This window comes from Scylla paramamosain, chromosome 11, assembly GCF_035594125.1.
Source record: "Scylla paramamosain isolate STU-SP2022 chromosome 11, ASM3559412v1, whole genome shotgun sequence".
Taxonomy (NCBI): Eukaryota; Metazoa; Arthropoda; class Malacostraca; order Decapoda; family Portunidae; genus Scylla; species Scylla paramamosain.
The window spans coordinates 27,692,917-27,713,522 of NC_087161.1; the positions used below are offsets into that span (position 1 = coordinate 27,692,917).

Sequence of the window (20,606 nt, forward strand, 5' to 3'; positions counted from 1 at the left end):
ATTTTAGTTTTGTTGTTTTTGTTAGTATTTTCATGGACATGTGTCATTTTTTGTCTGTTATTTATGGACATGTTATCTTTATGTATTTATTTATATTCAAATTTTTGTTAGTATAAGATAAATAAATTAAATATAAATATAGCAAATTAACTTTAAAAGACGGGACATTATACGAGCTTGACTAAATGCTGGAAAAATACAATTAGGTAAGCAAACACACACACACACACACACACACACCAGTTTGCAGTGCTCTATTTCGTCTCCTTAAGTGTTCCATTATTTCAGAGTAACATTTATGCTGAACATTCTCCCTGTCGTCCTCGCACACACACTGAGAAAGCTACACAAATTCAAGATTTTTTCGCAGTTCGCCGCGCGGTGTGTGGTTTGAGTATTTACTAGCCTCTTGTTAAACGTCTGATATTTATAGTATCAAGAGCGCGGTGGGTGGCGGCCATATTTCCCGATCTAGGTGAAGTATTGGGCAGGTGTCAGCCAGATGCAGGTGGGTGCGGCTGCCATTGTGTTGGGCCCGGCTTGTCTTCCTTGTCTGCAGTGTGACCCAGTGCTATGTTTTCGTCTTTTTTCTCTCTCTTTTTCACGATTCTTGATTGTATATTGCTGCTTAGGTTGAGGTGAGGGGGAAAGGGAGAGAGAGAGAGAGAGAGAGAGAGAGAGAGAGAGAGAGAGAGAGAGAGAGAGAGAGAGAGAAGCAGAAAGAGGATAAACCTTTAGATTTTTATTTATAATAATAATGAATAAATAATGATAAAATAATACAATAATATAAAGATTCTCTCTCTCTCTCTCTCTCTCTCTCTCTCTCTCTCTCTCTCTCTCTCTCTCTCTCTCTCTCTCTCTCTCTGCTTCTTCTGGGAAGGTTTGATTTTTTTTTTTTTTATATCTGTGCAGCTTCCAAAAAGCTTAACATTTTAAATCATAACTTTTAGACCTTTTCCCTCGCCCTTAACGTATCTCCCTTATCCCCACACCGCAGTGCTCTCACCTCAACGTGCACTCCCTCACCTCTCGCCCACCAAGCATCCATACCCTTCCACTTCTTCTTTTAGACCTGTTACTCTTTCAACCGTTTCTTAGATCACTCTCCTCTGTCTTCCTCTCCGTCCTTAAATGTTTCAGGTTCTTATTTTCCAGCACTCGACCCGAAATGTTCTCCTGAGACTCATTATTGTGTTGTCATTATTTTTTGTCTCCTGTCGGTCCCAGAACGGTTTGAATTTCTTGGTTTTTGCTCGTCTTTCTCGTCTCCGATTTCTCTCTCCCGATGATTCCTGCTGCGCATTTTTTCACACCCCCCCCCCCATCGTCTACCACTGCCTACCTTAACACCTCCCTATTCTCTCGACACTCTTTAGTTTATCTGTCTTCACCCTCCTCTCTCTTCTCCTATTCTTCTCTCCCAATGATTCCTTCTACTTCTCCCAACTCCTCATCGTTCACCATTGGTCCACCTTACCACCACCTCAACCTTCTCTCGACACACTCTGCTCCCCAGCTTCATATTTTTAACGGTGCCTGGAGTTCACCTTAGTTCTCCGTGTCGTGTCTCACTGTGGCGCGGAAGTGTAATTTGATGGGTGCTCCGGGATCAGGGTGGGGGGTGGGGGGCGTGAGGGAGAGGGGAGAGGAGCAGAGGGGTGAGAATGATGGGGGCCTATTGTGCTGTGCCCTCTGTAATCTACACCATGATATTCTCTCTCTCTCTCTCTCTCTCTCTCTCTCTCTCTCTCTCTCTCTCTCTCTCTCTCTCTCATAAGTTTAAGGTTCGTCACAGGAATTGGTGTAAATTTTCAGACAGAGGAAGAGAGACGTGTCATCAGTCGTCTGTCAGTCTTATCAAAATATTTTCCTTTCGACTTGTACCTTTCATATTTGTAGATTTATTTATTTATTTTTATTGTTTTATGTGAGTTCCACAGTGATATTGTTGCGAGTCACAGACGAAGGGGAGGGAGGGAATAGCAGCAGGAGGCGAGGGCCTGCGGGGACTCTTCTATGCACATTACGCTCTTGTTCTGTTTTAGAAGATACACGATTTCTAGAATGAAGCATGTAGAGTACACCGGCCTTGGCTTGTGTGTGAAGTTATAAGTAAATTATAAAAAAAAAAAAAAGTATATTTTACTTTTGCATTTTACAACATCAGTTATCTGGTGCAATTGCTTTATTTTCACAATTCATTAGCGTTTATTTTTGTTTTATTGTACTGCCTTGTAAAAATCAATGGGAAAAAATGTGCATCGGCCGGGAATCGAACCCGGGCCTCCCGCGTGGCAGGCGAGAATTCTACCACTGAACCACCGATGCTTAACAAATAACGAAAAAAATATAAAATAAATTCAGCATTAAAAATAAGTTTTGATATTAAGTGAATAGTTTTTTCGTGTTATTTGAAAGAGAAATGTTTGCGTACGTGTGATCGATAGACTAGACAAGGAAGGGAGCCACGTCAAGAACAGTCACGTTGGTGTTATGAATAACTTGTCCAGCCTCACCGCCATCCCTATAGAAAGAAGCTTTAGACTGTCGTAAGGACGATTCATAGAAATAAGAGAGATTATTTTAGGGATTCACGAGGGTATTTTTTTCCCACTGATGATAGAAAATGTTGTTACTCTTACTATTACTAAACACCATTGAAAACACCAATATATTTTACTAAAGATGCAAAAAACAAGACGAGTTAAGACACCGAAAGGTTTGAGAATACGGTGCCTGTGAACTTAATTGTGTCACTTATACCGGGATGCTGGAAAGACAAGACCAGCACGCAAATCCTCTTGGAACACCAGCGCCCGTGACAGTCCGGTTAGGTTTCCAAGTGTCTGGGATTATTATTTGTCTGTCAGGAACTTCTCAAGAATTATGATGATTTGCATTAGTAGTATTTATTAATTACTTCAATTTTTAATTTCACCATATCCTTGTGATGGTTCCCAAATCAAGGGTAATGCGTGTGAGGGGTCATCTTCTACATACAGTACATTCAACAATCGCTAAAAAATACTCCATCTCCTCCTTACCTCATCCTTCTTACTCCGCATTTTAACATCCTCTGTTCCAACCTTTCCCTTTTGCATCCTTTCACCATTTTCCAAAACTACAAATTCCATTGTTGTCTTCCACTGAAAACTTCTCGAGCACTTTTCAGCCTATCTATTCTACAGTTGCCCTTCAACAAAATTTCTTTTCAGTTGGTGTGAGAGAATGAATGGCAAAACTGTAAAGTTATTCAAGTCTATTAGTCATCAAAGGTCTTACAGTACCTTAGGGAAGATAAAAGGAATGAACCAGAAGGATAACAAGACAAATATGTCTTTCACAAACTTATTATTAGATTGCTCTGTACAAACAACATTGTCTATGTACATCCTCCAGCAGCCCATGTTCACCTCCACCTCAACACAGCTTTGGGTTCTCACCATCCAAAGTACAATTCAACACATCACATGCGCTCACTGAATTTTATTTCATTATTTATCATATTACCTTCTCATTATTATCACCAATTTGATATCTGAAAATAGTAAAATATTTGCTGGGATATACTGCAAAATGAGGCAAGTTAGAATAAGTTGGCATGCCTACATTTTGTCCCGGGATTGAACATCACCAGGAATTTTTATGATTGACAAGTTCTGACCTTCCCTATTTAACTTTCCAGACAGGCAACAAGAGGGAAAAGGATCCACCTGACATATACACCTCAGAAGGAAGAACGCTCCTACATCTCATTCACCAACCTCATGGCCAACACTGATATCCAGATACATCACCACCAGTATGTACTTTTTACTATGCTTATTAGATTGAAGATGATGAGATGACCATGAAACAGGCGAGTGACTGCACAGCTAACATAAATATTCTAAGAGGGCCAATTGAAATATCTACTTGTCGCGGTGCCTGTTGGCTGCTTCCTTCTTGATCGCCGCTATGCACTTGGCCATGGTGGGCGAGGCACGGCTCACAGAGTTGGTCATGTAGAAGTCTTCCAACACTTTCTGAGGAACATCTATGGGTGCTGCCTCCTGCTTGCCCTTCACCAGCTGTGGTAGAGAAAAAATTATTTGAGCGAGTAATATTTTTTATCCCTTTCAGTAGCATTTTTACAGTCTTACTTGGGATAGGATCAGACAACTTTATGGCTGGTCTCTAACAATCAGGGAGTAACATAGTGTCCAGTATAATTAATAATATATAGATTCATTTTATTCTAACAAAATAGCCAATCCTATAAAGCTTTAAGAGACCACCCAGATTCAAATGGTTAATGCAAAATATGAAAGGATCATGAGTACTTTTAAGGCATACACAGAAGAGCAAGAGCGATAGTGTATATATAGGATATGCTCACAGCAAGACATGGTGCTGGTGTGAAGTCAAATGTGGTCAAGAGTGGTTGTTGCTTAGGGGCTGGTGTCTTTCAATGTCAACTCTACCTTTGTGCATACTTTAGTGTATGGAAGGAGTGAATGAATCCAAGAGGGTATAGGAGAGCACATGCACTTTTAAGATGAGGGTGGATGGGTGGATACATGTGGTGTATCCATGAATGAATGGCTAAGTGGGAATATAGTCAACTGTGAATAAGTAACTAATAACTGATATTTTCACCTGTGCCAGGGCTGAAGCCTGTGCAAAGTAGTTGGCTTCCTCCACGTCACCATAACGCGTCAGGTTAGGAGACACCTCTGTGAGGCGGTCCCGAACTTCGGCAAGGTTGTCATACGGCAGCTGGGCACCCACGACCTGTAACATGGATGGAAGGGTGAGTTCAAAATAATTCTTGACAGTGCATTGCAAACAATAAATTTACCAGCAAACAAAATTAAAAATAATTTTTGCTGACTGGTTTGTGTGTCATGATGTCACACTGTGAGTGAAGCCAAGGCTGTCTTGTCCTCTATGTTCTGCCTCATGTTCATCTACCATTCTGTTTGGACTCAACATATTTTCATACTGCATAAAACTAAATATATGCTTCCCCATGTGTCTTCTATTTATACTAATTTGGACACCATGCTTCAGAGAGAGAGAGAGAGAGAGAGAGAGAGAGAGAGAGAGAGAGAGAGAGAGAGAGAGAGAGAGAGAGAGAGAGAGAGAGAGAGAGAGAGAGAGAGAGAGAGAGAGACCCAAGCTCTAGATAAAAATAGATAAGACATTTAGAAATTAGAGAAATATATCAATCAATATGGGAGGGGAAAAAAAGAAATGATGATGGTAGATGCAAATATGAGTGAGGCACAGCAAGGAGAGACAACCTCTGACCACTGGTGTGATAGCATGGACCCTGAAACCAATTGATGAACTGAAGCAGTAGTGATTTGTGAAACATCAAAGCAGACATTAATCTACCATGAGACCTCTTTCAGGATTAGCTGCAACTGTAAACACCCCATACATCAATGCGAATTATTATAATGTATGCTATTTCGTGTTCTCTTCAAATCATTTTACGGGAAAGGAGAAAACTGAAAAGGAATTTTCTTCCAAACAGAAAGCACCTGGACACATTTCACAGTTGGGGTGTAGGAGCTGAGGATCCAGCTTTGATGAATACATATAGAGTGTAATGAATACATATACAGGATGTCCCACAAGTCAAGGTCCATACTTCAGGATTTGGTATTTCAAGTAATCTTCAGGATTTGGTACTTCAAGTAATTCTAAGCTGAAAATACTTTATACACATGCAGTGTTTTGCTTTATTTTGCAAAAAATTAGCGTATAAGCTGTATGTTGTCGGAACCACTCGCCTGGGTGGGCCTCTGCCTCCCTCCTTTCCTCCTTGGCTTGCTATGTACTCCAGTGGCACCGTGTGGCTTAAGTGATAATTTTTTTGTGTACCATCTGCAGTCAAAGCCTTACAGGAAACAGCAAATGACAAACTAAATATTTGTCTGTGTTAGTGAAAAAAAGTGTACAGATAAGACAGCAAAACAGTGGTTGTTAAGTACTACTTTTAAACATAGGTGGCAATTCAATGCAACTGTCATCCCCTGTCAACAGTTGACATCATGACACCACAGTGACAGGTCTCACCAATCAGCTAACTGCCAAAGTGCATCTTTTTGGCAGAGTGAAGATGCTTTTCACATTTAGTAACGTTGAGTATTCGGACATGATATTCATGACATGATATTCATTCTGTGATGGGAATGCCTGGGCTGCAGCAGCTGAAGACACAGGTACCCAGACAGAAGACACCCAGATAACAGTGTTCTATAGAGTGTGTCAGCATCTCTGAGAGAGGATGTTTCCCCAGTACTTTGCAGCAGCTGAACTTGTTGGAGTAGCTCAAGATGGTATTATCCAGATGACAATATAAGGCCCCACCATCAGTACAAGAATACAAACACAAATACATAAAGGGGCAAAATTCATGGAACATAGCACAATTTGACATCACTCAGAAAGAATATCAAATAATCTAAAGGGACATTTACAGGAGTGGCAGGAACACCGGGCAGTTGTCATGAAGCTGGTGAAATGCTATGTTTGTTTAAAAAGTAGCACCTTATAGTCGTCATGTTACCTATACATTTTCATCACCAACACATATGAAAAATTCAGTCTGTAATTTTGCTGTTTCCTGTAACAATTTGACTGCATAGATAGTACACAAAAAATTATCACTTAATGCCGTGCGGCGCTACTGGAATAAGTAGTGAGCTGTGGAGGGAAGGAGGAGGCCCATCCAGGCGAGCAGTTCCCGCATAACACAGCATATGTGTATAGAGCATTTTCAACTAAGAATTACTTGAAATATCAAATCCTGAAGTATGTACGTTGACTATCAGGACCCCCTATATATGTTACAGTCTCCATTATCCTTGTCACACACCTCGGACAAGGCTCTGATGATCTTCCAGTCCTCTCGAGCCATCCCAGGAGGAACGAGGGCTGCTTGAGCCTGCTGTGCCCGGCCCTCAGTATTGACATAAGTGGCCGTCTTCTCCGTGTAGGCTGCCCCCGGGAGAACCACATCAGCCATCTCTGCTCCTCTGTCTCCATGGTGGCCCTGAAAAGACAGTAGGATTGTTCATCAACTCACTCCAGTGCCACTAACTGATCTTCCTGCCAGTACAGTACATCCCTAAACAAGAATACGTGTCTGTGTGTGTGTCATTCACCTACAATCTGCTGGTCACCCAGCCAGTTGTTCTCCTATGGAAAGAGCTCAGAACTCATACTGACTGATCTTCGGGTAGGACTAAGACCATTCACACACCAGGACAGCGAGGTCACAACCCCTCAGGATACATCCCATACCTACTTGTTGCTAGGTGAACAGGGGCTACACATTAAGAGGCTTGCCCATTTGCCTCACCCTCACTGCACCTGGGGCTTGAACCCAGGCCTTCTCGGTTGTGAGCAAGCGTCCTAACCACTAAACTACATGGTGCATGTGTGTGTGTGTGTGTTTTGGAGATTGCACATACCCTAATTTGAAATAAGGGAAGGTGGTGGTGGGATGGGTAATGATTGTCTCAGTCTACAAAGGACAATTTCAAAGTTAAGCTTAAATCTTTGCTGGCAATCAACATCATCATCATCATCATCTTAAATCTGATTTAAGATAACAGCACCAAAGCAGTGTTTGTTACTGATGTCAAAAACAAAAACTAAATAATGTGTAACATTCTACTTTTCATAATTTTCCATGTGTAACATTCTACCTTTCATAATTTTCCAACAGGATGAAGCTCCTTCAGTCCTCACCTGGTATATGACGAGGCAGTCTGCAGGCAGGTCTTCTCGAGTGATGGCACCCTCATCCGCTCCAAGGAGATAAAGGACTTGTGGGGGAGCATTGCGTACCTTGCTCACACCAGGGGTGTAACCCAAGTCCAAGGCAGCCACCTGGGAAGCCACACGGTGCAGCACATTGAGCACCCGCCACTCAGCTCCACCCTCACATCCTGCACGCAGCTGTGGAGGGCAAGCCAAAGGGTAAATAAATATTGACTGGACATTATGCAGCATATTTTCATTTTATCATACAATTTTGATATTGGTGAAATCACCACCTCAAATACTCTCTTACATGACCAAAGTTTCATGAATCACAAGAAATGGATAACTAATGTCTTACATATTGAAATTAGATGCTGGGAATAACCTTACTTATTGATAATCAAGAGAAACCCATAAATACCACAGGTCCTCTCACCTGGTGAGCCAACTGCTGGAGCCGTGCGTAGAGCAACCCTCCATCAGGTCGTGACAGGAGGGCTGATCCCACCACCACCATGGGGCGGCGGGCAGCCTTCAGTCGCTGGGAGAAGGGATGAGTGCCAGACAGCAGCTTTTCAATGATTGCTGGGTCCTCACCAATGTGCTGTGTGAGGAATAGATAAGTTTAATCCAAGGTGTAGTGAAGGAGAGAGGACTATCATAAGTAGTACTAAGCTGAAAATAGTTGAACAAAATTCTTATACAAGTATTGATAAATTGGAAGATGGAAAAATTAAGGAAATAAGGAAAGAGGGAAATGTGAGAATTGAGGAGTCGATATTCTCATGTTTCCTCAACCCTTCTTCACGTCACCGACGGGCATCTGAAGAAGGAAACCTTCAGCTCAAAATACATGGGGTCAGTGACTACAAAAATGGAAGATAAGCCATCCAATCTCATCAGAGAAAATAAAGGTGTTAAATGAAATTATGATGATGAGAGACATCATGAAACCTACAGCCTCATAACAAAATCCTATGGAAGAAGAAAGTTATGAAGTGTAACAAAAAATTAATCCCATATTGTTCTTTGCCAAATCATGGTTAAATCTTAGTTTGATGCATCCTTTCTTAAAGATTATCATGAAGTCAACTGTAAAATCTCTAAAGAAAATTTAAAACTTATCCATGAATTTGGCTACTACAGACACTGACTGCAAAACTGTTGTATCATTAACACATTATGATATCAATGACACAATCCATAAAGTGAACAACATACAACATGCATGCACTACCAGCATGACTCACTTCTGCCTCATAGGTCAAATTCACATTCGGTCCCAGAACAGCCACATCTAGTTCATTGTGCACCCAGGCCTTGCGCAGGCGGGCATTGAAGAGTGGTGCCTCAAAACGTGGGTTTGTCCCAACTAGAAGCACCAGGTCAGCCTCTTCCACGCCAGCAATGGTAGTGTTGAGGAGATAGGAGGAGCGCAAGTCTGTTCCGCTGCCATCCTCAGGGAAGATCTGGAACACAAGAAAATGTGGTAAGTTTACCAAGCAATGGGACAAAATTTAATGAAAAAGAGGATTTACAAAGACCACACAGCTGTGTTTATTATTAACAGAATGTTACAAAGAAATAAATGTTAATTATAGATGATTGTTTCATAAACTTTTTTCCCACCAAAAAAAACACACCTCCTCAGTGCAGGTGGCCTCCCCCCCGAGCTTGTTCACAAGATCCTTGAGAGCCACCAGGGATTCAGCATCTGCCAGACCTGTGAGGAACAAAGATTTGTATCATCTTGGTTATGGCTCAGTTTGAGAACTTGTGTAATTTATTCTTGAAAATAGATTATGGCTTAGACTAAGAATTTATATAATTTGTTCTCAAAAACAGATAAATAAAAAATAAATCCAGATTATAAAATACTCTGATAAAAAAAAAAAAAACTTCTGTCCATTAAAACATGAACTCCTGTTGAAGCACCTTCTTCACATGGTACAATGCCTGTCAATAAACAGCTCACCTCCTGCTACTGCTGCCACTGAACCCTGTGCTGCTGCCAAGGCTCGCCCTGCCACCAACAAGGCGTCCTCCCACTGGCAGGGCCGCAGCTCCCCTGAGGAGTCCTTTACCATAGGGTACACCAGACGCTGACGTTTCAAGCCGTCACAAGCAAAGCGGGACTTGTCAGAGAGCCATTCTTCATTGATCTCCTGTGGATAGGCAGTACAGGTTAATGATATGACTGGAATGAAGTTTTGGAAAGTATTGTGGATGCTAACCATGTGAGAGAGAGAGAGAGAGAGAGAGAGAGTTTGAGTTTGTTAAAGATGCACATATATTGATCAAGGAGTCCACATGCCTCATTGGTCCTGGGAAGAATACGCAGCACCTCTCCTGTGCGATGGTTGACCACAATGTTGGAGCCCACAGCATCCATCACGTCAACTGAGTCAGTGCGCCGGATCTCCCACGGTCGGGCAGTGAAAGCGTAGGGCTGGCAGGACATGACACTCAATGTTTGGCTTTCTTTACTTCAATCACACATTTTTTCCTCCTCACACTAAACATCTTTCATTCCTGTAGTACATATAACTGATTCTTCAACATAATTTACTACTCTCTAAAACATGACATGGCTTCATATCAATTAACAGTTAAGGTTTCTTACCTTAGAGGTGAGAGCTCCCACAGGGCAAAGGTCAATCACATTGCCAGACAACTCAGACATCAGCATCTTCTCTACGTAAGTACCAATCTGCATGTCACTGCCTCGTCCAGTGGTGCCCAGGTCCTCCACACCAGCCACCTGCAATAGGAGAGGCCTTGCTTTTTGCACTTTTTCCATCTGTTTGCTTATATCTATCTCTTTATCCGATAAACAGACTAAACTAACACACACACACACACACACACACACACACACACACACACACACACACACACACACACACACCTCTGAGGCAAAGCGAACACAGCGGGTGCAGTGGATGCAGCGAGTCATGATGGTCTTGACAAGAGGGCCAATGTTTTTGTCCTCCACTGCCCTCTTGTTGTCCAGGAACCTTGAACGGTCACTGCCAAATGCCATAGACTGATCCTGTGAAACAATGTATAATAATGAATAAAAAGGAAATAGAAGAAAAGATAAAGCAAGCATGGTGACACAGGGAAAAGATGAAGCTGGAAAAACAATACTGCCTAAGAACTAACATAAGTAAAAGATTAAAAAATGGGCAAAGCAAAAATAGCAGACTTGAAAAGTTCAAGAGCAGAATTTCAAGTATAGCCATATTTAGGTTCTCATTTTTCATGAGTATTTTAGTAATTAAGCATCACATAGATGATGTACTGCCACACCCAATTTTAGTATGCTTTCATCTATGTAATTAACTTTCACTTTAATGCCAATAAATTAAAGCAACTACTATCCAGCAGACATGACTGTTCTTTGTTCAGCCATATCATGTGCAGCAATTCCTCCTTGCTTCACAGACTATCAATCCTATTAATAATCTTCCTTCTAACCCTTCTCACATCTGATCCAGTAATCTTCATCAATGATCTTCAACAATTTCCCTTCTCCCAGCCTTACTACATGCCAAAACTATTATAGCACTACCTGCTCTGCTCAAATGGCAAACTTTCAACAGCATCCCTTCTCCACATTTCTCAATTTTCCCCTCCATCCATGTGTGTGTCACTCTACAGACATTTCATGGTATGTATGTGTGAATGACTCACCTGCAAGTCACACTCACCACCCTGGTCACAGATGGGACAGTCGAGAGGGTGGTTGATGAGAAGGAACTCCATCACCCCCTCGCGTGCCTTGCGGGTCATATCGCTGTCTGTCTTGATGCGCCAGCCCTTCATCACCGGCATGGCACAGGCTGCAACAGGCTGTGGACAAAGGAATGAGGTTTGAAAGAAGAAAAGAAAAGCAGTCAGGAAGAATGTACAGCCCTGCAAGAAGAAATCATTCTTTATGTCCACTTGTATCAAGTCCATATACAATATAATGATCTTGGTCTGTCTCAGATGTAAAACCCAAATTTACACCATCAATACATGAGAGAATGGTTGATTAGTGTGGTTCTAATGCATGTATTTATCTACTGCATGTTATACTTCTTTAAAAAAAATCCTCAAAATCCATTGACAAAAAGCTTGTGTTGGAGAAAAAGCTAAGGGGTTGCTTAATCCCACAACTATACATATGGCAGGAGGGAACACTCACTTTGACAGACTTCTCCACCTCTACCAGGCACATCCTGCAGTTTCCTGCAACAGAAAGTCGCTCGTGGTAGCAGAAACGTGGAATCTCCACACCTGCCTCGGCTGCTGCCTGTGGACAAAGATGATGCCCTCTGTTACTAAAGGAACTCTTGAATGGTAAACATATGCTCATAACTGCAACCATCCCATCACACATAACTCCCTCTCCAGTGAAGATTATAATGAAATGAAAGGAAAGTTTTATTTCACAAAACCTCATCACAAACCCTGAAAAAAAAAAAAAAAAAAAAAAAAGACGACATTCAGCAGGTGACTTAGATGGACATACCTGCAGCACCGTGGTTCCTGGTGGCACCATCACCGGCTGGTCATCAATGAACACTTCAATCTTCTCGGGGCCTGAAGACTGCGCCCGAGTAGCACCCACCCCAAGAGCAGCCCTTCCCCTGGGTGCCCCATGCTGCAGGAGACGGGACACTCCTACTCGCAGCATCCTTGCCGTACCAGACACCCTCAACTGAAAATACATAGAGGGAAATCACAAACTAATACACAAGTATTTATTTACCTAGGATTTAACTTAGTACCATCACATTTGTTTTGCATCTGCTCTACTGCTGCAAAGGAGATACAGCATAATGTACGTTTAGTAAGTACTCCAGGATGGGTTCTCCCTGCCACCACATCTCTAGTCCAGTAGGCATATTTTAGGCATGCACGTCAGTGCATGAGTTAGCCATTCTTTAGTCACTGTAATTTCATCACAGAGGAACCATGTCTTGCTGGCTGACAGACATTGTGTACCATAGACTTTCCAAAAAAGTTGATGAAGTGCCTAGTGACTTCACTGACTCTCATGCAAGTATAGTGGAACCTTGATTCTTGAACTTAATTCGTTCCTGAATGCCGTTCGAAATCTGAAATGTTCAGAAACCAAAGCTATTTTCCCCATAGAAATCAATGTAAAATAGATTAATCCATTCCTTATAGAACCTTATAGTGACACAGAGAGGAGCAACCCACTCACCACCAAAATAAAGGTGATCATAACACTTAGACATCTTGTTACTGGGAAAAGCTACTGGGAAAAAGCAGTTGAAGTAGTGATGACATTGTGTGTCATAAAGAGAGCCACAGGTGGCTCAGGATTACTGCTGAGCACTAAACCTTTTTTGTTCACAATGAGGCTCTTCAACAGGATCACATTAAACTTATTTAAAACATTGAATTACTGTCTTACCCACTATATCTCTCCTCCAAATATATAAAAATGAAGGATATATCTATGATTATAAACTAGTAATAAATGACAACTTTTGTTGTCTTTTAGTATTTGAAATCAAGTAACTTCATTCAAAGGCCAAATTATGGTACAACAACCAGAGTAATTATGAGTTTGAAAATTTTTTTGAATTTTTTTTTTTTTTATGTTCTTATGTATGGCCAAGGGCAACAACAACAAAACAGACCCACTGACATGCCTGTCCATGAACAGGGTCCAAAGTGGCAGTCAAAAATTGAAGGATAAGTGTCTTGAAACCTCCTTCTTGAAAGAATTCAGGTCATAGGAAGGTGGAAATACAGAAGCAGTCAGGAAGTTCCAGAGTTTGCCAGAGAAAGGGATGAATGATTGAGAATACTTGCATTAGAGAGGTGGACAGAATAGGGGCAAGAGAAAGAAGAATGTCTTGTGCAGTGAGGCCATGGGAGGAGGGAAGGCATGCAGTTAGCAAGATCAGAAGAGCAGTTGGCATGAAAATACCTTCTAAATAGGTTGACCACCTATATGAAGGGCAGCAACCTCTAACAATCACCTAACAAAAAATTCTATTAAGCTTGAAATGCTGTGCTGGTAACAGAATGACAAATTAGGTATAGTATTAAATCACCATATTTTATAGGAACATAAGTGCAGAGAGAGAGAGAGAGAGAGAGAGAGTTACATAGATACACTGACCACAACAGACCTTCCAGTCCTCATGAAGTGACCTGACCTGGGATCTACCCCCTCTCTCTCTCTCTCTCTCTCTCTCTCTAGGGCAACACCCGGAGACTTAACCTAAACCTAATACCCAAACGAATACTGAGTAGAGAAAGTATCACATACAATACTAAAACAATGCATAGACAGGCTCAAGGAAAACAAAAGGACACATCTATGAGGCTCAAGGAAATAGTGAGGCAGAAAAATAAAAAACAGTAACCCGTCCAAATACCAGATAGAGAAAGTATCCTATGCAGTATTGAATTAATAAACAGACTGGCGAGAAGACCCAGGTGTACAGACCAAGGAGAGATAGCAATGAACCAGAGCCAGTGGTGTGTGCCGCAGTGAGGGGTGATGGGAGGTGGTGGGTATCTGCCGTGAGTGTAGGGGAGAGCTGGCAGGCTGCATTACCGGCTTGACCGTCTACCCTAAGCCCCGCCCCACACATCCCTACCAGGGCAACTGCGAGCATCACACACACATCCAGGGCTGGACACACTGCATACAAACCCAAGGAATCGGGGTATATCACAGCAGCAGGAATAAAATACTAAATACCAAACGTGAATCAATCTCAGCCATATTTCATCTACATATTTCCCACTTGAAACAACCACGTTGCTTCTTCACAGTCCCTCGGTGTGTTTTCGTATTGCTGGGCTACCTCAAAGTCTCGATAAATGGGTAAAGCAAGGTTAAATAACAGAGGAACCGGAGCAACCTTACCTAAACAAGAATCAGCTGTGGGAAAGATGGCGCGGCTCTCAGCCAATCAGACGAGAGCGCTGTGTCGAGACCTCTGCAGAGACCGCAAGATTAATGGAAATTGCATGAAACACTAGAAGAGGAAAATTAGACACTGTTTGGTTTGTGGAAAAAAAAGAGGGAACAACACCAGAGTACACCTAACTGAAGAATACACTAAGAGGAACACCAGGGAGGGCTGGTACACAGGCTACACTCACAACCAACAACTCCACTCTGGGACAGAATTCCGAACACTTTTGCGCCGCACCACCACATTAAAAAAACAACAACAAGGATTCTACATTACTAATAGGAGAAACACTCTTGACAACCTGGCTAATAATTTTTGTGGCTTTGGAGAGTACAGTGTACAATGTTTCAGAATACGGCCCTCCTGACCTGTTCGCCTAATTAATCCCTGATGGGGTAGGCCGGTCGAAAATGTCTTGTACATTTTCTTCCTCCAGGCCCAGCTGTCTCAGTTTGTCTCTCGATTCCATCTCCCTATCCAAGCCTTTGTCTTCCCCTTGTTCATCCATTCACAGGGTCATCCTCTTCCATCCTGGAGTTACTGCTAAAATAACATCCCGAGTAACTTCAATAATATTCACAAACTTCACGTTCAACTAGTGAGTGTTCATCAAAGAATGGTTGATATCAGAGGCTAGTCTAGAGTATGGGTGTAAATAAATTGTAAAAGATGAAAGGAAATCCAATTTTACGTATACATAAAACTTTTTGTTGCATACACAATTGGTGTAAAAAAGATCAGGCTATTTTCAAGAATACCTTCGTTCTATCTTCAACAATGACAAGATTATACAGTCCATCGCCTACTGAAGGTGTATGTCCATTACTACGTGAAAAGTGAACCAGGAAGAACATTTGGAAGTGAAGAGTAAAACATCAAGCAGCCTACACCACCTACTTGAGCGTGCTCTAAAGCCAGCTAGATGGCCTTTCAACTTCCTTTTCCCACTCTACCTTGACAATTATGAATCCCATTGAATGGGCCATTAAAAAATAACCTTAGACGCATTGAGTTACTCCCCTCCACGGAAATCTTTAATAAAAGGCGAAAAATTTATGCATTTTAAAGGGAAATGAAAATACTTACTTTCCACTTTTCACCCTTCCATGATTGTTATGAAGCCCATTAAATGGGCCATTAAAAAATAGCCTAAGACTCATTGAGTTGCTCCCCTCCACGGAAATCTTTAGTAAAAGGCGAAAGATTTATGCGTTTTGAAGGGAAACCAGAGCTACCACGAAATACACAATTTTTCGACAATATGTTTTGGGCCGAACGCCTACAAAGACTTCACCTCCGAGCAAGAAGGTAACATGTCTTGACAACCTATATACTAAACTTGTGTTCACTGTGGTCTGCTTCTCACCTGCGTCATGTTCCTCTGTAAAGTTATCACATCTAAGTACAAATTCATATTTTCCTCACAAATACAATGATGGACGTCCCCAATATGTGATGCTCTATTATCCAGCATGTCCTTCTTGCCTGGAAATTCTTAAACTTAAAGTTAACAATGTTCAGTGTACGAACAAACTCAATATTTATGCAATATTTATATTTGTGCACATTCATGTATAATTTTCTTTTTTTGTGCAATATGTATATATGTATATGTGGACATAATACTCAATAAACCCTTTAATAATAAATGCAATACGGTGTTTTCTTCAATAACATTTACTACACTTTTCTTTTTTTCATGCTTCAACTTACTAACGGTAATAATATTTGGCAATCTGATATAGCTACTTTTGCAGGTATTTTTCAATTTTCAAAAGTCTACCCAACAATCACTCGAAGAATGCAAGTATCTTGCACCAAATAACACATAATATTCTAGCTAAATGTATCGACTGCACACAAGAAATAAATACACTTACTGCAGCGCGACAAAGCAAATTTTGATTGTTAATATATTTGACCAAAGAGAAACAAAGAAAAATCTGAAGACCAAAGGCAGACTTATATTTCTGAGGGAACTTTGGAATCCAAGCACCTCAAGGGAATGCAGGAAAATCCATACAGCAATGAATTTAACAGGCACCCAGGCTGAACAAGGCAGCTTCTTCAATGATCTATGACTGTCATCCATGTTCATAAACTTGTCAACTTTTGTGAAATAAAGTTCACATCTTGTTCTCACTCGTCATCTACATCATAACGTATTTTGAGAACTGTTTCAGTTGTGGTAGGCAGCCGGCAACTCCTACAAGCATTATTACCACAATAGTTACAGATGTACGATTTGTTTCACGGTCTGCTTTGCAACGAACTCCAAGCAAACCTGTTTGTAAACTTACCCGTGTTTGTAACAAGAAGTCTAATATATTTAACAACAATATCTAAAAACAAATACCTATATTAACTTGTGATAACATTTTCCCCGTAAGCCTTAACTAGGGACACAATGAATGAGTGGGTAGTGAGAGAATGCACCACATGCTGGAAGAATGTGTGAGAACTGTAGGAAGTTACCCATGAGGGGGTGAATAGAGAGGGAGTGTGAATGCATAAGAAGCAGCACTGACAGTCTCAGTGGGAGGAAGCGATCAAACCAAGTCAAATGCGAATCTGTTTTTGTTCAGCAGGTATAACCCAACTCACGAAGACTTGATTGGGCCAAGATGAATAACTACATGCAGGCATCTCATTCAGAACATGAGGCAGCACCATCATCTACTTCATGTCGAAGATACATTACTAAAGAATGAAAATACCAATTAATATGATTTCGATAATAAAATATATATATATATATATATATATATATATATATATATATATATATATATATATATATATATATATATATATATATATATATATGTACAAGTAATGCCTAAGAGCAACATTCGGCAAGGATATAAGGCAACGGACATTGCATGTAACACTTAAACTTCTCAGTCGTAAGGTAAAGCATAAAATCTAGATGACAACAATAACATGTTATAACACACACACACATATATGCACTGCCCATTGCCAAAACAAAATTTACGTCAACTCAACGGTAAAAGGTAAATAAACAACAGGAAAAGCAAGGCGTACAGCCCGCCACCTATTACTCTCTAACTATATTTCACTTTCACCAAAACTATTCCCTCCAAGTCTCAACCCTACTTCCCCCTCTAATTTCACCCCCACTGTCTGTCCGCCTCTTGTAATGTAATAATGTAATGTAACAGGAACATCACACGAAGGGCACGACCTGCTCTCTATCCTTCAAGAACGATTCCTGAGGTAAGGTATTATACACAACTAATAAGAGTCCCAACAAGTAATTCCATCGTCACAAGTGAGGGGGATGCGCGAACGCAATCCCCCGCTAACAAAAATTTCGCACTCGAGTTAACCACATTTGGGTTAATCGCAGGGGTCAGCACCGCCGGAGTGCAATGGTGGGCCTCACCCTGGGAGAACCGCCTTCATGATCACGGTGTCTCCTGTGCCAGGTAAGTATGATTTCAAAGTTCAATCCCCCAGCCCAGTCCTACCACACTCAACACCCCACCACACTCCCAAACTGTTATGGAAGTATTTTACGTAAAACTATTTGTTCTTCATAGTGTTTTCATTAATCTTCATGGATATTTAATTCGGCAACTTACTCACCTGTGACATTAAGATGCCGATTCTTTATATCAACATACTGGCTACTGGTTGGTGTCTGTTTATGAAGGCCTGGCTAAGGACCAATTCGTATCGTTGCGCTTGTGACATCAAGATCCCTCTCATGGTTCAACCCTTTTAAAACACATATGTGATTCAAAACACGAGGCATTACTCCCACCTAACTATAACCCCAAGGAGTGTGACAGAGTCAAAATACATTCAGAGGTCAGTTCTGCAAGTATTCCAATTATATAAGTTGGTCCTGATGAGCTGCACTGAACCAAGAATGTCAGTCGTGTGGGAGAGAACGGGTAAAGACGTGTTTTGGAAAGATACACTCAAGTGAACGTGAAGATATGACACGCACAATTAAAACCATCATTCAAGCCTGGAAAATGTACTTGTTTCATTAATCAGTTATCTATTTATTTGAGAGCAAGCTTTAAGGAAGGCAAGCTGACCAAAGACGTAATGAATGCTATCGCCACTTGCACATGATCAGTTCAATAATGCTGCATGATCATTCCCCTATCAGCACCTGGGGCATCCTTCTATAAAACGATTCATCCGCAGGCATCGCTGTGAGATCCCCGGAGCGCAACACATGCCACTGACAGAAACAAACGATCTGGTTTGGGGCTTCTTCATGTCTTCGAATCACTGACTTGCACACTTATGTCTTTTATGTCTTGTCCGTTGTTTGTTTTACAGGTCTGGTGGGGAATAATGTATTGAATCACTAATGCAGTATTATGCTCGGTCAATATGAACATTATTATGAAGATTAAGTGTAATTTTAACGTCGCCTAATGATCCTAGTGTCGCAACGCATTAAAACCGACCAATCAACTATTCCCTTTCCTTACAGGTCTGTGGTCAGCAATCAGAAATTAGGCCGTACTGAACGTACTGAAACCAAGCCGCTCCACGGCAAGAGCGGACCACCTAGCACTACGAATATTTCACTGATGGGTGGTGTATCTTCACGGGTAGAGAAGGAACTATCCACGGCCGAAGTGCAGCAAGTCCCTTACTCATTATTGTTTCTCTGATAGTCATAGGTGTTACATTCTCCCCGGAGAGAGGAAATATCCCAGACAAATATGCAGCAAGGTTTTATTTATTTTTAATACTTTAACCGTTTCACTGCTCTTTCTCTCCTGGTAGCTCAGACTGATCCCATAAGTTCTTCAAAACCGAGCATATCCGCGACAAACTATCTGTGAATGTCATGTACTACAATCATTTCAATAATGCTTGATATATTCTCCCCGAGGGGAGTGGACCGATCCCGGAAGTACTGCAATACCGGGCCGATCCGCGGCAAAGGTGGAGCAAGCCCCTAGCACTTCGCCATAATCCAAAAATCAGATTAATATCGTAGATCCCACATGGGGATCGTATCAGATATTAAGCTGATAAGAACAGATACTACACTTTGATCTTAGCCAAAAGGCCGAGAAGCGATACCCTCCACCCCAACGCCGGCATCCCAAACACTGCAGCCTTAACACCCACACCACGCAGGCAACACACATGCGCCCAACGTCCACACTACATACTAACACACCACTTACGACAGGCTTCCTCCTCACCATTTTATTTGCTAGTACACTAACAAGTCAAAGGTTACGCTCACTAGCAACACCGCCTTCCACAGCCTCTTAAACCCTGCATCATCTCGTCTTTCCTGTCGCCCAGTCATCAGCCAGGTGCGGCGCCGGCGCGCACGCACAATGCTGATAGGGGAATACTGATCCTTGTTTAAGCAAAGCTACTGCTACCACCATGACCTGCATCTATTACGCCAGTGGTGTGCGCTGTTCTGAGCACTGCTGTGTTTCCTTCCTGCTGTAAACCTCTTTACACACCCCATGGTAGTCTCGTCTGCACCACCACCACCACCACCTCCTGCCTCATGCCTTCACTCTCCCTCCCAAGACAGCAACACTGGGCCAGACACAAGCACCATTCTGCCTCCAAGACTGATGAACCTTCCTTCAATACAAGATGTACACAGCCCAGAATGTGTCAAAGAAATATATCTGGCTTGTTCAAAAATAATTCACCAGTGCAGTCTGGAAGTCAAGACAGTAACGAGAGAAAACGGTCCAGGCGAAAGGTGACTGAACTGTTTTCATGTGACACGCACACATTCCCACAGCCATTACCATCACTGTGTTCATTAAGGTCATTATTCATTTAAGATCATCGCAACCCCACAACATCAAGACTAAGACCAATATATAACACTATCTGGAAAATCAATGTAGA

At 41.7% G+C, this 20,606-nt stretch overlaps 1 protein-coding gene and 5 non-coding genes across 7 annotated transcripts; all 6 read right to left on the reverse strand.

The window, feature by feature from the left end:
* Nucleotides 1–2,260: 2,260 nt before the first annotated feature.
* Nucleotides 2,261–2,331, reverse strand: Trnag-gcc (transfer RNA glycine (anticodon GCC)). The gene has a single exon. It is a non-coding gene; the product is annotated as a tRNA-Gly (tRNA).
* Nucleotides 2,332–3,339: 1,008 nt separating this feature from the next.
* On the reverse strand, nt 3,340–14,920 carry LOC135105164 (NADH-ubiquinone oxidoreductase 75 kDa subunit, mitochondrial-like). 2 transcript variants are annotated; one of them, XM_064013227.1, is made up of 15 exons: nt 14,669–14,920; nt 12,284–12,472; nt 11,957–12,064; nt 11,461–11,619; nt 10,673–10,816; nt 10,388–10,525; nt 10,079–10,213; nt 9,740–9,929; nt 9,408–9,487; nt 9,015–9,233; nt 8,201–8,368; nt 7,750–7,959; nt 6,872–7,048; nt 4,642–4,776; nt 3,340–4,073 (listed from the first exon to the last, which is right to left on the reverse strand). In XM_064013227.1, exons 2-15 carry the CDS (start codon nt 12,446–12,448, stop codon nt 3,915–3,917), a joined length of 2,187 nt encoding a protein of 728 aa, XP_063869297.1. In that variant the 5' UTR covers nt 12,449–12,472; nt 14,669–14,920; the 3' UTR covers nt 3,340–3,914. The 2 variants fall into 2 exon arrangements, with proteins under 2 accessions (XP_063869297.1, XP_063869296.1); XM_064013226.1 differs by lacking the exon at nt 14,669–14,920 and adding an exon at nt 14,243–14,365.
* A 767-nt stretch (nt 14,921–15,687) lies between these two features.
* On the reverse strand, nt 15,688–15,802 carry LOC135105300 (U5 spliceosomal RNA). The gene has a single exon (XR_010270791.1). It is a non-coding gene; the product is annotated as a U5 spliceosomal RNA (small nuclear RNA).
* Nucleotides 15,803–15,839: 37 nt separating this feature from the next.
* LOC135105297 (U5 spliceosomal RNA) lies at nt 15,840–15,954 on the reverse strand. Its single transcript, XR_010270788.1, has one exon. It is a non-coding gene; the product is annotated as a U5 spliceosomal RNA (small nuclear RNA).
* A 2,063-nt stretch (nt 15,955–18,017) lies between these two features.
* LOC135105289 (U1 spliceosomal RNA) lies at nt 18,018–18,180 on the reverse strand. The gene has a single exon (XR_010270781.1). It is a non-coding gene; the product is annotated as a U1 spliceosomal RNA (small nuclear RNA).
* Nucleotides 18,181–19,607: 1,427 nt separating this feature from the next.
* LOC135105296 (U2 spliceosomal RNA) lies at nt 19,608–19,800 on the reverse strand. Its single transcript, XR_010270787.1, has one exon. It is a non-coding gene; the product is annotated as a U2 spliceosomal RNA (small nuclear RNA).
* Nucleotides 19,801–20,606: the final 806 nt, after the last annotated feature.

Coding starts and splice junctions, on each gene's coding strand:
- LOC135105164 (XM_064013226.1), bottom strand. CDS start 14,350: ATGCAGCCTGCCAGCTCTCCCCTACACTCACGGCAGATACCCACCACC. Junction 7,049..7,749: donor ACTGCCTCGTCATATACCAG/GTGAGGACTGAA, acceptor CTGTCTTTTCAG/GGCCACCATGGAGACAGAGG. Junction 4,074..4,641: donor AGGCTTCAGCCCTGGCACAG/GTGAAAATATCA, acceptor TCTCTACCACAG/CTGGTGAAGGGCAAGCAGGA.